Source organism: Lissotriton vulgaris, chromosome 7 (genome assembly GCF_964263255.1).
Source record: "Lissotriton vulgaris chromosome 7, aLisVul1.2, whole genome shotgun sequence".
In the NCBI taxonomy this organism is placed as follows: domain Eukaryota; kingdom Metazoa; phylum Chordata; class Amphibia; order Caudata; family Salamandridae; genus Lissotriton; species Lissotriton vulgaris.
Window position 1 is genome coordinate 784,888,106 of NC_141695.1, and position 15,738 is coordinate 784,903,843.

Below are 15,738 nucleotides of genomic sequence, written 5' to 3' on the forward strand. Positions count from 1 at the left end.
GGTCTCTGCCAGACTCCAAGGTAAGCTTGCCTAATTCAGTCCGGAGTTGGCCGCGCACAGCTTGCCTTGAAGCTACTCTCTTCAGCAAAAGGAATCAATTCATTTTTGTTGGTTGAATTTTGAGCAAGGACTACAGGGCTTTAAGTTGCTCTCTGGGTTCCTTCTCTTCATCTCGATGCCAGTGCACATCAGGAAGAGGACTTCTATTTCTGTATCATCCAGCTCATGTTTGAGTAACTTTGAATGAAACCCCCTTTTACAACTTATATGCCTGTCTGGTTCGAAGAAAGCAATGTTTCCTTGGAGCGGATGTTTAGCATCAATTGGCAATTCACATTTGTAACCTTCTTAATTGCGGTACATGAACGGCATTGGTGCCTGTCGGGGAGGGGGCTTTGTTCTTCTAAAAAGGTTCTGCTGCCACAATGCCTATGAAGCTTTTCTACTTTCATCTGGTACTGTGCTCTTTTTTATGCAAATGATTTGAAATGGAGGTTACTCTTCTAACTTGACCATGTCAATGTTTTCTCATTAGGCATTGCCTTTGCTCTCAAGAGTTCGAGCGATCTGTTTGGCTTTTGAATGTTCTTTAGCAGCATGCATTATTTCCTCCGCATGAGCTGTCACATTTAGGTTAGGAAGTCCTTTATAATTTGATCGTTAGTTCATCAAAGTCAGTCACCTCACATAAGCACACTATGTTTCACAGTTGGTCTGGAGGTCATTGCGATTTGTCTCATTCACGTAAGACCTGAAACGGCAGAAACCACTCCTAGTATGTGTGTATCTAAATATCAAAGTGTGTGTTCAACACAGAGACTAGAACTGTGAAGCCGTCATCTAATCATTTATTAAAATGGGAATACCAAATACCTTATAGTGGCATCTTTTTTTTATCTTCATTAGCCTTCATCTAAGTAAGCATTCTAGTTAGCTCAAGCTTCATCATAAGGTATTAAATTGGGGCAAAAAGAAGGGTATGCTTTTCTCCAGCAACACCATGTTATCTTTCTCATTCTGAAGCCATCAACACCAGACATGAAAAGCCAGTGGCAAAATATGGCTTCAGCACACACTAGTGCCAGTGCTTGCAGGGACTTTCCAGCGGTGAAGTGGTGGCACACGAAAGGTACAATACGCACTTATTTCCTGGAACGGGGGAGGAAGAGGGAAGAGAGCTAATATACAGAAGAGACACATGGTGATGCCAACGTTTAATGCATGCAAAATAGTCAAGCAGAAAATTTGGGCGATTCAACTGCAACATAATGGTGTCTATTCAACAATGTGCATTTATGCAATATGCTTTAGGTCGGTAGTATAAACATCATTAGCGTTCCATCAGACTGCTAAAGCAGACTTTAGCCAGAGGCTAATAATCGTAGGACTTGCAAAACAGATGAAGTAGGGTCTAATTTAAACAAAGAACATCTTGTGAGTTGCAGCCTACCTGTGCCCCAGATTGCAGTGAGCAGAGTCCAGGAAGTGGTAAGGAGACAGACTAGTACTGTCTCTTCCCAAGACAAAAAGTTGTTTAAAAAACGATTTTCACTTTCTGTGCTTACTATCTATGCCTGTGGCTGTTACAGTTAAAAATGGTGGTTTTAGACTGCCTGTAATTGCATTTTTATCACCTGTGTTGTGCTTTAAATGTGGTTTTCCCTGCCCATGATTGCCTCCATTTAGTGTGTTGAATTGTGGGATTTGCAGTCCAACCTCTGTAGTTTGTCCCTCTCATTCCTTGGTGACAATTCTGTTTTACCTCCAACTCGGTTTCCTAGGAGATTCTGAACAGGAGAAAGCAGCTTCCAACTCCCTGGCCAACAAACCTTGTCTGAGGTCGCTGGAACCTTATATGGTCTGCTAGTGGTTGGTACATGTGTACATCGATTGGTGGTTGTATCTGGTGTTTCTATTGGATAAGGGTTAATGTCCTCATTGGTTGGGTATCTGAGGGTTCTGATTGGTTTCTGGGTCTGTGATTCAATCATTTTAGGTTTGGGGCTAGGGTTAGGATTTCTATTGGAAGTAGGGACTAGGGCTTCCTATGTTATTGGTTTTTGGGAGTAGGGTGGGACTAGGGCTAGGGTTAGACCTTTAATTGGAAGTAGCGATTAGGGCTTCTGGTGTGATTGGTTGCTGGACTGGGTGTGGGACTTAGAGTAGGGTTAGGCTTTCTATTAGAAGTAGGGACTAGGGCTACCTGTGCCATTGGTTGCATGGACTTGTTTTGGGACTACTGGTAGGGCTAGGGCCTTTATTGGACGTAGAGATGAGGGTTTTTTAACTGATTGGGTGCTTGGACTAAAGCTAAGATTGGCTGTAAGGTCCTTGTCTCCTATTGGTTCTAGATTTTAGGGCTAGTGTTGTGATTGGATAGTGTTAGGGCTAGGGTTCTGATTGGCTGAAGGGGTCAGCTGATTACAAGGGCTATGAAAAAGGCCAGGCTTAGGGCGTCTCAGCCCGGGTGTCTCTGCCGGGCGTCTCAGCGAAGGGCAGAGAGGACAAGGGAAGTTGCCGGTTAGAGCCTGTTCGAGACTGGTTGGGACTAGGGCCAGAAATGCTGCTCTTTATTAGGTCTCGGCTAGAAACGCGCAAAGCGCGTTCTCGCCAGAGAGCTATAGCGATCGTTTCAGCCGAGAAAATCCGACAAAATGAGACAAGAGCTGTGCACGTGCGCAGCATTGTGAATGGGAGAGGGAGCGACAAGAGCTGGCCACGCGCAGTTTTGGTCGCGCGCACGCTCACGGCGCCAGCGTCTCCACCGTGCGCCGATAACTGCTCTCTTCCTGGCCGGCTTCACGGAAGGCAGCATGGCGTGCGGTGCCACTCTGAAGCGGCCCATGGAGTTAGAGGCCCTGCTTAGCCCCCAGTCCCAGTCCCCTAAGCGCAGGAGGTGCGCCCCGCTGCCTGGGTCCCCTGGGGGACATTCCCCGCAGCGGTGCGGTCTGATGTCCCACGGCGAGGAACAGCCTCATGGAACACCACTGCCTCTGCCTTTCGTTGGGGAGAGACGCCTCACCCCAGGTAACTGTAGAGGAGGCTCAGGCCGGTTGGCACAGGGATAGCGACGACATGGCGGTTATCCGGGGACAGCGATCTGGGTCAACGTGATTGATGGTGGTCTATCAAACTGGAGTAGAAAACAAGAATTCAATAGTAATTTACAGAAATTACCATCAACGCAGAAGAAGCTCGAAATTCAATGTGTGTCCGTCTTCTAAATGAGCAATGCTGTTTTGTGGGGTGTGAGTGCAGGGCTTCACTGTTGGTTAATATTTTGGTGTGGGTAGGTGCAAAGAGAGTTAAGTTTCTGGATGTAAGTATCGGCTGCAGTCGAGCTCGGCGCGGGACTGACGCAGTTATTCACACAGCTCTGATGATGCACCTAGGGCACGGGGCTGACGCAGTTATTCACACAGCTCTGATGATGCACCTCAGGCACGAGGCTGACGCAGTTATTCACACAGCTCTGATGATGCACCTCGGGCGCGGGGCTGACGCAGTTATTCACACAGCTCTGATGATGCACCTCAGGCACGGGGCTGACGCAGTTATTCACACAGCTCTGATGATGCACCTGGGGCACGGGGCTGACGCAGTTATTCACACAGCTCTGATGATGCATCTCGGGCACTGGGCTGACGGAGTTATTCACACAGCTCTGATGATGCACCTCGGGCACGGGGCTGACACAGTTATTCACACAGCTCTGATAATGCACCTCAGGCACGGGGCTGACGCAGTTATTCACACAGCTCTGATGCACCTCGGGAACGGGGCTGACGCAGTTATTCACACAGCTCTGATTATGCACCTCAGGCAGGTGCTCACAGCTGTTATTATTCACACAACTCTGATGATGCACCTCAGGCACGGGCTCACAGCTGCTATTATTCACACAGCTCTGTTGCGCTCTCTAATACTCTTTACTAATAACTCTCTCCTACTCACTATCGACTTCTCACTCTACTACTTACTGTGTGTGTGGGTGCTAATACAATAGGTCTCGCATATGTACGTGATTAAGCTATTGGCAATGTAAATGACAATGCCATTTATTTATGATTTAAAAAAATAATAATAATGAGCAATGCCAATAGCTCTACCTTTAATGCTGCCGAAACCATTGCATTGTAAATGCTTGTCTCATTTAGCAATGCCCAAAACTCGTTTTTACTCATCCAAAAGCCTCCTCCTATGGTTTTCTTTCACTCTTTTATCCCTCCACTATCCTTTTCAATCGAAATTAACAGACTAACATGTTCACTTCTCAAATTCCATATTAAACTATACTAATATACTACCAAATAACTGAATAACATATCCACTACTCAAATTACTTCATTTTTTTTTTACTATACTAATTTTCAACAGTAATCTTTTATGGGTTCCCGGAGTGGCGTTCTAATAGCCAGAAAAGCGCTTCAACACCCATCAGGGGTAACAAGTGCTATATGAATGCAAATCTTTCATCCCCTTTTATCCCTCTGCTATCCTTCTCACTCCAAGTAACTGACTAATATCCACCACTGAAATTACTTCATATTTCACCATATTAATTCGCCACTAATCCTTTGTAGGGTTCCTGAATAGGGTGCGTCAACAAGCGCTATATAAATACAAACCTTTGTCCTCCTCTATCCTTCTGCTATCATTCCAAATCCAAATAACTGACTAATCTATCCACCACTTGAAATGTACTTGCATGTTTCACTATACTAATTCAACACTAATCCTCTATGAGTCCCAGAGTAGCGCACTACTCGCCGAAAAAGCGCTTTGACGCCTCGTCAGGGGTAGTAAGCGCTATATAATTGCAATTACAATACAATTTAATACCTGTACCCACTTACCCACTTAATGCCTTACTGCTGAACGGTTTTCAACAACAGCTCAGAGAGACTGGACTTCTGCATTGCTTGTGCAAGTGAGAGACCTACGGATGTCTGGGGGTTTGGAGGGGGATATGTTGCCTCCTGCATGGATCAGAGTGGAAAGGTTTCAGCTTTGTTTAGGAGCATTTGTGGATACGTGTATTTGGCGAAAGAAGTTCAGTGTTTGAGAATGACTTCTTGTACAGTATCTCCATGGTGGGTACACTATGTGATACTGCAGAGAATGCAAATCTGTAACATGCATGCTACAACTCGTGCTTTACAGTACACATCAGAGATTACACGCAGATTTTACAGCAGGTGCATTAAACAACTAAGTTAAAATCGCTAGTTTTAAGCCTCAAGACTTGCAGGATACATATAAATCTATGTAACATTCAACACTTGTGGGGAAGGTTGTAGAGGGTCACAAATGGTTTTGTATGATGAGAACATGGTGGAAGTGAAACTGACCATTGGGGCGAGAAGGTCTCCAGCATGGCAAATGGATGTGTTCCCCTTCCCTGAACGTATAACTGCATGTGAAACTGGTGTCCATACTTATTTTTCGCCAGGCGTCACACTAATCTTACGAAGGCGCAGATGCTTAGGCATTTCCTTGACAATGTGAGGTCTAAAATCTGTCCTGTGCCCAGGAGAACTGCACCAAACGACGAATAAAGTAGACAGTGGACTGGTGTCCTTGTCCTGGGTATAGCACATAAAGCTGTAGTGGCAGGGTATTGTTTTTTGCAAATGTTACTTGTGACCAGACCTTATAATTTGTATCAGTGAAAGTGTGGCCTACTGACTCCTGTTTTGTAAGGTTAGGCTCTTATCACAGTATGAGAACCACAAGACTTTATTGAGTGTGTGGAAATGTACAGTGAATATCGGACATGTATTGTTTTGTAGAAACCGTGCGGTGTAAGAGAGAGAATGAGAAAGAGTATAGAAGCCACGAGGGTCCCTTTTGGAAGCCCCAGACTCTAGAATGGCACAAGATGGAGAGTAGGGAGAACTTTCCTACACAGTGGAAGTGTATTGTCTTAATGGATGAGTTACTTACCTTCGGCAACGATGTATTAGGTAGAGACACAGTCTAGCCGCAGATTCCTTAACTTAGAATATCTCCAGGCATAAGACTGGATCCGGAAAACTTTCCGCAGCAGCACCTCTGCGCGTCCGTGGCGCCGCACGGCTCCGCCCCGACGTCGTCCACAGACGTGACGTCAGCGGAGCCATATATGCCCCTCCCGGCGCGCTGACGTCAGTTTTCGTTGGAGAAACTTTTCCGCGCCACAATGCGGAGCCATTACCAAAAACTGTGAGAATACGGAAACAGTGTGCAAAAACGATGAAAAAGAAATTGAATGGTGAAAAACAGCATTATAAAGGACAGCGCCCGGCACTGTATCTTGAAAACTAGTGAAGGGAAAGAGCAGAGCATCGCTCTGAGGAGTAACCCCGCAAAAGTGAAGGGAAAACCTCCCTTGGAGGCAGATGAAGACGTGAAAAACATCATAGCAGACTACAGAAAGTCTGCAACTATAATGTAGAACTGTGATGGACAACAAGTACGGAACACAGGAACAATGACAATTCACCAGAAGACGTCAACCGAAAGAAGACACGTATCCCCAATGAGAGACCTATAGAGTAGATCCCACCCTGGACAAACTAGGGCGTAGGGTTGGAAAGGACACATGAGCATACCCCCCAATAACGAGAATGGGCAGAGTAGAGCAATGAAACAGAATGAAGCATTGTGTGTCAGAGTGAAGTGAAGATGTCAACCAGCAGAACTGTGAAGCCACCCGGAGGGAGGTGAATATAGAAGTCGCAACCTGAAACGGTCCTCGCAGAACGAGGAGGATGGGCGGCGTTAAAAAGAATCTACTGCTAGACTATGTCTCTACCTGATACATCGTTACCGAAGGTAAGTAACTTGTCCATCTGATAGAGACATCTAGCCGCAGATTTCTTAACTTAGAATAGATACCGAAGCCATTCACATAGAGGAGGCGGGTCTTCGACTGAACTTCATAAAGTTCCAGAGAGAACTAAACCGTTAAGATGACGAAACACGGCGGGAATCGCAAGCCATCGCAGCCACACCAGCCACACCAGCCCATGAAGCTCAGAAAAGAGCGGAAAACATGGGGAGGCAAAGGCACCACTAGCTGTCAAAGAACAGCCGGAAAACCCCCATATGTATACCGGGTGAGAAAAGAAAAAACAGGTCAGATAGGAGGGTCTGAAAGGGAAAGTTCATGACTTCGCAAAGAAGTGGAACTGAACCTAGGGCTCGATGTATCCGCAGGATTCGGCGTGCTGACCGCAAGTAAAAAACGCAGAAAGAGGACAGAGTCAGCACATACCGGTCCAATATGCACTATAGTGGGAAAGCACTGTTGAAAGCTGCACCGGACAAAATACGTGGTGCAGCATTGGTAGGATGCTGATCCATAGCCAGAAAGTGCCAGTAGTACTAAAAACAATAGAAGACACGACAGTACATAGTCGCTCTGTCACAGTACATGTGAAAGAGCTGAATGCAACCAGCCTAAGCACAGAAAACAGGACTACCGTAAGAATGATAGTTAAGTGGAAGATACATAATCATACCGTGTGGACGCTAGAACAATAGGAAGAATAGCAAAAACCTTCCTGTAGGGTTACGTGAGCAGCTCAGATGCGAGAGACGCAATAGCAAGAAGTCAACCAACATAAAAGGTGTACCAGCAAGGTGGACACCCACATAAGAACTCGTAGCAGGAGCAGACCGGGTCGAGGACCACGGACACTGCATGAAGGAAATTGCCTGCACCACTCTGCTGTGTAAGAACACAGGGCAGATATAGAGTAAGATACAATAAAGGATTAGGGTACGCAAGAGATACCAACATTCATATGGAAACAGAAATGGACTGGACAATGCCCAGACCCGTAAGCGACATTAGCCCTCCGCCGGGGAGGAGCAACGGTCCCCCGAAAGACAGCTGAGGAAATGGAGCCAGACAAGAAGTGGAAACAGTCAGGACCAACCTAATGGCCCATGGACCCAAGAAGCAAGATTACTGAATAGAACACTCCCCTTGAGAGCATTACAGCAGGAACACAAAGCAGAAGTGTGGAAAACACCTGAGCGGAAGCAGCATGGTATGCGGAAAACTTCCTGCTGGGAAAGTGCCTAGAAATTGAGGGCACACAGCAATGAACAGTAGAGACGTAGATGGCAAAGACTCCACCTTTAAAAAACATGCCCAGTAAGGGCTGAAGGACGAGAAACTATTACCCAACCCTAGAGGGGAGGGGAGAATCAGCACCACAGCAGCGGAAGAAACAACGCAAGCACCCTATGATAGCAATAATACCAAGGTGCACTCCCAGTTTGCGCCAACACTAAGAAGCGTGCCGCACAGCGGCTTTTTTGGGGGGGGCGCAAAACGATGACATGGCGTCAGCCGTGAAGAGCTGCGCCTGAAGTTAACAGAACAAGGGCCCATGGGATAGTGACCGGCAAAAGAAGCGCAGCCATCCCGAACAAGAGGAGAACTGTCCCGACCAGAACCAATTGCAACCGAAGTGCAATAGAGCGATGGTAACATTAAGATTGCAGCAGAAATCAGGACAGCCTGACCCTCGGGGGGATGTCCGTGAGGAAGACTCCATAGGAGCATACCAAGGCTAATGCAGTGACCCAATAGCCAGCAGATACCCCACAAAGGAGGTCTCAAACCCCGCGAGGGGAATCCTCTTGGTCAAAGCAAATATTCAGAGGACTGCAAAGAAGACAGAACCAGCCGTCCAGCTGTAGCTGAACAACCGCTTACATTATCCGGGTACTATGCAAGAACCTGGGACATTTCTGAAAAGCAAACCACATGGTAACATCACCTATACAGAAGAAAAAGATACTAGAAGGCAGAAAATTGTTCCTCAATAGTTACGGCAACGCAGACATGAGGCGGGAGACCGCTGAATCTGCGTGGCTGTCAAAAAGGTCCACACCAGTGAATGGCAGATCTCTAAGAGCATCCCGAACACTGTCTGGGAAACGACTGTCATGCAGCCATGCATGGTGGTGCAAAGCCACAGCCCGAGCAACAGCCCAACCCACAGAGTCAGTTGCATCGAGGGAAGATCGGAGGGATAATTGTGCCATTCCCCTGCCATCAAGAATAAGGAGAAGTAATTCTGCCCGCAGACCTTCTGGAATAGAAGGAAGGAGGATAATCGACTAAGTCCCAAAGGGCAGAGGAAGCATGTGCGAACGCGCAAGATGCATTTAATGCGCGGATGCCAGCACTGGCAGAGGCAAAAAGCTGGCGACCACACGTTTCCAACCACCTAGACTCCCTGGTGGGAGGTAACAATGGCAAAGTGGAGGAAGGCTGCAAGTCAAAAGCCGCCTGAACAACTAGACCCTGAGTTTTAGGGTGAAGGGACAGGCAGAGTGGATCATCGTGGGCAGGACGGTGTCAACGAGCTTCATGTGGAGAAGATCCAGTAAAGGATCAGAAGGCAGGGAAACCACAGGGGGTGAAATCGAAAATGCAGCCACCGCCCTGTAAACAGCCTCAGTTACCATCCTGGGAGGCGACAATGAACCGTCGGTAGGAGACGGTTGGAGACTAAGCCGTTACAGCAAAAGTGGAGGAGTCTGAGGCTGATCGGAAGGCCAAGCCACACTAGGTACCTGCACCATGGGGCACCAAAACTACCTCGGACCTGGGGAGTCCAGAGGAACGTCAACCTCTTGCAAAAGAGGAGGCGTCGGCACCGGCATTGACCGATGCCGTATGGGAGTCGTATCGATGTCCGAGGAGTCGTGAAGAACATTAACCTCATGTAAAAGAGGTGGCGTAGACGGTGGCACCGGTGTTGACTGACGCCGAGTTGGAGTCGTCTCGACGTCGACGACCTCCGTAGGGGACTCAGCCTGGGCGCCCACCGACTGCGATCCCACCGCAATATGCGGGGAGGAAAGACTTCGACAGGGCATCAAGCCTGGCGGCACCTTTGACATCAGCACAGGAAGCCGCGCAGGGCTATGCGGAGACTGGAGGAGTGGGCTGGACGGCCGACTAGGAGGACCCTCTGGGCTGTGTCCCGCTGGAGTCATATCGACTCTGGAGCCGGAGTCAATGCACACAGCCGGCGTCGAGGACGAATCCGCCGGAGAGGATCTGACATGAGTGCCTTCCATCTCTGTGGGACCCGAAGTCACACCAGGGAGAGGGGGTGACCCAAAATAGGAGTGGAGTGCTTTTGAATAAGCCTCCATTTGGGCCCACTTTGCTCCAACTCCCGGAAAGGGAAGGTACTGAGGAGACGACTGCCGGACGCCTGTGCCTGGCAAGGAGTGGGAGGAATGTGCACCAGCGGCACGCGTATGGGAGGAAGACCTCCGCGACTTACGTTTGTGCTTACCCGCCTCTGAACGACGTCCCCGATCCAGAGGGAGAACGGCGGCGCAAAGGTGCAAGACCGGACAACAGGGCTTCTTCAGAGCTCACACTATAGTGCAAGCCCTGAAGAAGTCAGTGTTTGGACAAAACGCGTTGGCGGTTGCAAAACGTTTAAAAAAAAGAAAAATAAAGGATGAAATTTAATACGACCACATAACATTGACTCTTCATTGGAATACATTTGCATCTTGAAAACTGTTTATTGCTTATTACTTGACCTTTAAAGTGTGCTTGGCTAACTTTGTTTAAAGAATTATCTGCACCTCAGAAAGAAAATGGAGTTATGAAAAGGACCCACAACAACCCAGTCCCTGAACTGTAGACAGTGGATCCACATTCCTGCCCAGAAACTATGCATAAAAGGGAGGCACAGATCTTCGAATTTTGTTCCAGTTCCAAGTTGCTTCACTGCCCAAGAATAGGGGCAACATGCAGAGTACTCGAAGAGCTGCTGTGATCCAGTACGGTTCTGCTGATATTTAATCTCCCAGAGGCCCAGGAAATCGCCTGAAATCTCCACTTCTTGCTGAAGAAGCTGTGGGTCTCACAGCTTTGCTGGACTGCTGCAGCATTTACCATCTGAGACAGAGAGAAAGAGGCGGGCCAACCAAAACAAGCTCTGGTGACCACAACCATGATTGATCGCACTGTGCAGACAAAAGCTGCACAATTGTGCTTGGAATCTCTGCATGCGTACCGCGGTCTAGTAAAACTATATAGAGAACATAACTCCTAGGCAATCAGGATAATTCAAGCATTATTTATAAATGATGTAATATAGGAAGAAACAAAGGAAAAAGAGAAAATGTACAGAAAATATTCACTCTTTAATGATTCTTTGTTAAAAATTCGTATAAGAAATTGTGTGATTTACACAATCTTTAATGCATTTAAATTCATAATAACAGCCCATAAACAAACAAAAAATTAAAAAGGTTAAAAAGTGACGAGATCTTATGACTTCAACGCGCGTTTCAGCGTACACAACACCTTCTTCAGGAGTAGCCACACAATTATTTAGAAAATCTATAGTAGGGACAGTTTATGAGGATGGAGAACTGCACTTAGTCTCTTAATCGATCCAATTTAAAAATCTGATCCTCTGATTTATGGTGTTGTAATGCGATGTAAAACAACATGAACAGAAAAATCAGATGGCTTCCTTAATACTCATACAGATCAAATGTCCACATTCAATAATCTGATGACTGTCCGTGTTTGCAGACAGGCTATAACACTCAATATACTCAATTAGTAATTGTATTCAAATGGACGACTTTTCTAAAAGGAAAAAATATGTAACACTGATAAAATTCCTATTTTATAACTAGCGCCGGGCAGAAAATGGCAACCGGCGTCTTGGAGTAGAAAACAGCGGTCTAGTAAAACGCCACCTGAGAGACATAGTCTTTGAATTGGCTACACAAACTTGGCTGAGACTGATGCAACGGCATACAATAACTCCATAGGTAAGGATTACAGATTCACCTGTCTGGCAGAGGAACACTGTTCGACTGTTCCACTGTGCCAAAGTAACCATGACCCTGCACTAAAGTCAAAGACTTTCTCGGAGTAGTGTAACCCGTAGACCCCGTCAAGTGTCTTGCTGGCATTACAGGCACGGTTACAGGTGCATCTCACAGTGCAACGTGGTTTTTATATTCCCTCATATGCAACACTATATTTGCTCATCAGATTCTACTCACAGGAGTTCAGTTTGTGGGGGCAAACACTGACATCTGTATACACATCCATTCACAAATGCGCCACACCAAATACAACATTTCTTCAGGTGCAGCTAGCCGGTCACCAATAGTTCCTAACATGCCTTGTACCATAAATGCAGTAAACACTTTTATACTGTAAGACCAACAAGCTTGTAGGACTACAACCGTAGTATACATGTGACACTGAGATTCAGACTGCCAAGATTAATTTAACAAGATTACACACATTGGAACAACAATCAAATGATGGACGGAATGCTGAATGAATAATACATTCACCCCCAGTCAAGAGATCTGGGTTAAAGCCATCATTCTTTTGCTCACCATCCCACCCCAGTTTAGACCCAGCCATATGCAAATCAGTCATGACCCTGTGCCTCATAGGAACACTCCAGACCGAACTGCCAAGCCAGATCCTCCTGGGTCCGGAAACAAGCATTCTGAGACCGATTTCGGGCTATTACTCTTCATCAGCCAAACTAGCTTGAATCCAGTGGCACAGTGAGCAAGGGACCCACATCTGGGCATACCCATCCCACTTAGGGAGAAAAGTGCTACGCAAACAAATGATGGACGGAATCCTGAATGAATCATACATTCACCCCCAGTCAAGAGATCTGGGTTAAATCCATTGTTCTTTGGCTCAGCATGCCACCCCAGTTTAGACCCAGCCATATGCAAATCAATCTTGACCCTGTGCCTCATGGGAACAGTCCAGACCGAACTGCTAAGCCAGTTCCTCCCTGGAACGGAAACAAGCATTCTGGGACCGGTTTCAGGGTATTGCCCTTCATCAGCCAGACTAGCTTGAATCCAGTGACACAATGAGCAAGGGACCCACGTCTGGGCATACCCATCCCACTTAGGGCAAAAAGTGCTACGCAAACAAATGATGGACGGAATGCTGAATGAATCATACATTCACCCCAGTCAAGAGATCTGGGTTAAATCCTTTTAAAGAGTTAGGAGCCTATAGTCAATCACACATCTCCCAATTTAAGCTCCTAAACTGCTGAAACACACAGAACATGCAGGTTTCCATATACAGTTTACCGCTTTCAAGTACACCTACTACTAGCAGAAATGTATTATGTGTCCTCTCCTCACTGGGCTCCTCCAGCATAGCAGCCAGCTCGGACACCACTTGTAGGAAGATTTGAAGTTGGGCAGCCCCATACTACTCCATTCTGGTTGCAGTGCCTCTATGCAGCCTTCTTCCTGTGCCAGTGACAACTCCATCATGCCTCCAGATGTTGCCTTCTCCATGCAGGCTCTCTAAATCCTAGTTGCACAGATGTTGAGTTCTGAAGTATAGTGTTTATATAGATGACAGACGCCAGTCACGTCAGTATGAAGATAGCCAGTCTTATTTTCCGGTTACGCCTTAGGTACTGCAGTACCTCCTCTCAGGCCTTCATGCTCCTTCCAACTGTAACTGTTATAGCCTTAGCGCACACACTCAACATTCCGTTATTCATTCTCGAAGCCACACTCACCCCCTTCAAGTACCAGCTCACGCATGCAAAGAAAGGAAACCCACAATAAATCAGAGAGTGATCTGTGCTTGACTGATTCTTAATTTTATTACAGGCCAATATAACAGCATACACTATTAAATGATAGTGCCTCTAGCTCGGTAGGTTCGAAAGAGAACACAAATAGGACGTGCAACTTGTTGGAATAACCATATGGCTTGACGCTGCTGAAATGCAACATAACATCTTAAATCCAAGATCCTCCCACGTCATCCCCCAGGTTCAGCCTCTTTTAATACCTCTCCAACCAACCCACCTTTTATTTCCAAACTCTGGAGCCTAGCCTCCTCAAGTCACACCCTTTTCAGCCACACCCCCTGTAGGCCAGGCACTATCCTTCCTATATATCCCTCACCAGTCCATTTCCGTTCTTGCCCCTACACTTACCAGTACCGCCTTATCCTGCTCAGTGACCCTGCTACGCCGCTTCCTGCCAAAAATGTTACCCATCTCGTTCCAGGTACTACTGCTGACGGGCTCAGCATCCCCTCGAGTCCAGCTCCTGTCCTGAGTCTGACAGCACTTCCGCTCCCGCCCGGCAACAACGACCCGGACAAGACAATTCGTCGGGAAACAAAAGAAGGACTGTCGCTCACTTAACAGAGTTGACGCCATCTTGGACGAGAGACTAATGAACTGAAAAATCCTAAAACAATGTTTCATATCAGAACATAAATATAGTCCGGTTTCACTTTTTGCTTATACAGACCCAAGTTTGTCACGTGACAGTATTTCAATTTTAAAACGTTTATGATCGTTTACAATAAACACTTCAATAAACCAGTTTACTGCCATCGTTTCATAACTGCATGCTCACCACTATTATTAAACAATGTGTATGTTTCGTTTTCCTTCTCTTGCTTTCAGTTATTGGTGAAACAGCAAGAAAGACTCTATCCTGAGACTGCGAACACGAGGATCACACAGTCCTGCCTCACGTTTTCCCCAGTCTGTTGTTTGTTTTAACAGTATTGAAGATAGATAGCCGAGAGAGAGTAAAGTCAAGAGCGGACTTTGCATCGATGGCGGCCACGATTGAACTAGCAATTCTATCGTAGCAACAGCGATAAGTAGTGATTATGCTGGGGTACACCAACGAGATTAGGAACCTCCGACTACTGAATTACCCTCTTTTTTTTTCAGGTGCAGATCTTTTAATTTATAATAAGTTTTAACATTGTGCCCCTTTACAGATATTGGAAAAGGAAATAAAAGTTCTTTGCTTGTTTTTTGAAAAATATTTTTGTTTTGTTTTCAGTTTTATTACCATTTTGACACAGGCTAGCGTTGCACCCACTTCTAAAGCTGCGGGAAATCTGACAAATGAAATCAAACAGAATGGAAGTAATTTCCCAGAAAATGAATTCTATTGCAGGACAGGAGGCTCCGATTATGCTTAGTCTCATTTCTTTATTGAAATGCTCAGCAGCCAAGTAAAAAACCACATTACCCAGAAACACTTGGGTAATAACCATAGAGTCTTGTTAGTATAAATAGGTGTACAGACAATCCCACTTCCTCTTTCTTTGCTGCTCCGCAGCCAGTTAAGTGCTTCTTACCTTACTATTGTTGTTTGCCTTGCACTTTGTATTACTTGCGCGGCTCCTGTTTAACATTTCTGCCGCTTTGTTTTCCGCGCGTATCGCGCTGCTTGCGCTTGCCTTCGCCATTCCGTTCGCGTTGCGTTTCGGTGGCGGCGCGGCTGGGTGCGAGGCATCTCCACCCTGAAGTCGGGCGCTTTGTGCCTGGGTTCTATTTGTTGTTGTGGAGTGGTTTATTGGGGTCAGGGCTGCCTCGCGCTGTTCGCCTTCCTGTTCAGGCGGCCGGTTCAACGCGCATGCGCGTTTTGGTGTTTCCGGCGCTCCGTGTTGTTTCTTCACCGGAGCTCCTCTGAAGGACGTCCCCTGCGGCGTAAACGCCCACAAGCCTCCAGGATTGACCCTGTCGACGCCAGTGTCTAAAATAGGATACTGGTTGTAAAATTTGGCATAGGCTTTGCCTAGGGTGACGTTTTTGGTGACAGTAAGCCTTCCCTCCACTCTCTACATATTTTGACCTGTAGTCTCTACAGCTTTGGCTTGCTGTGAGGGTTTTTTCACCCCCCTTTATTGAGCCTTTGGCTTGT

At 46.6% G+C, this 15,738-nt stretch overlaps 1 protein-coding gene across 2 annotated transcripts in view; it reads right to left on the reverse strand.

The window, feature by feature from the left end:
• The window catches only part of CHMP6 (charged multivesicular body protein 6), a 124,745-nt gene extending 110,578 nt beyond the window's left edge, over positions 1-14,167 (reverse strand). Inside the window, exon 1 of one of the 2 annotated variants that reach the window (XM_086931037.1) lies at positions 14,001-14,167. In XM_086931037.1, coding sequence (XP_086787163.1) covers positions 14,001-14,063 — 63 coding nt within the window. In that variant the 5' untranslated portion in view covers positions 14,064-14,167. The remainder of the gene's footprint in view (positions 1-14,000) is intronic. The other variant, XM_086931038.1, reaches the window with a different exon arrangement.
• Between the last annotated feature and the right edge of the window lie 1,571 nt (positions 14,168-15,738).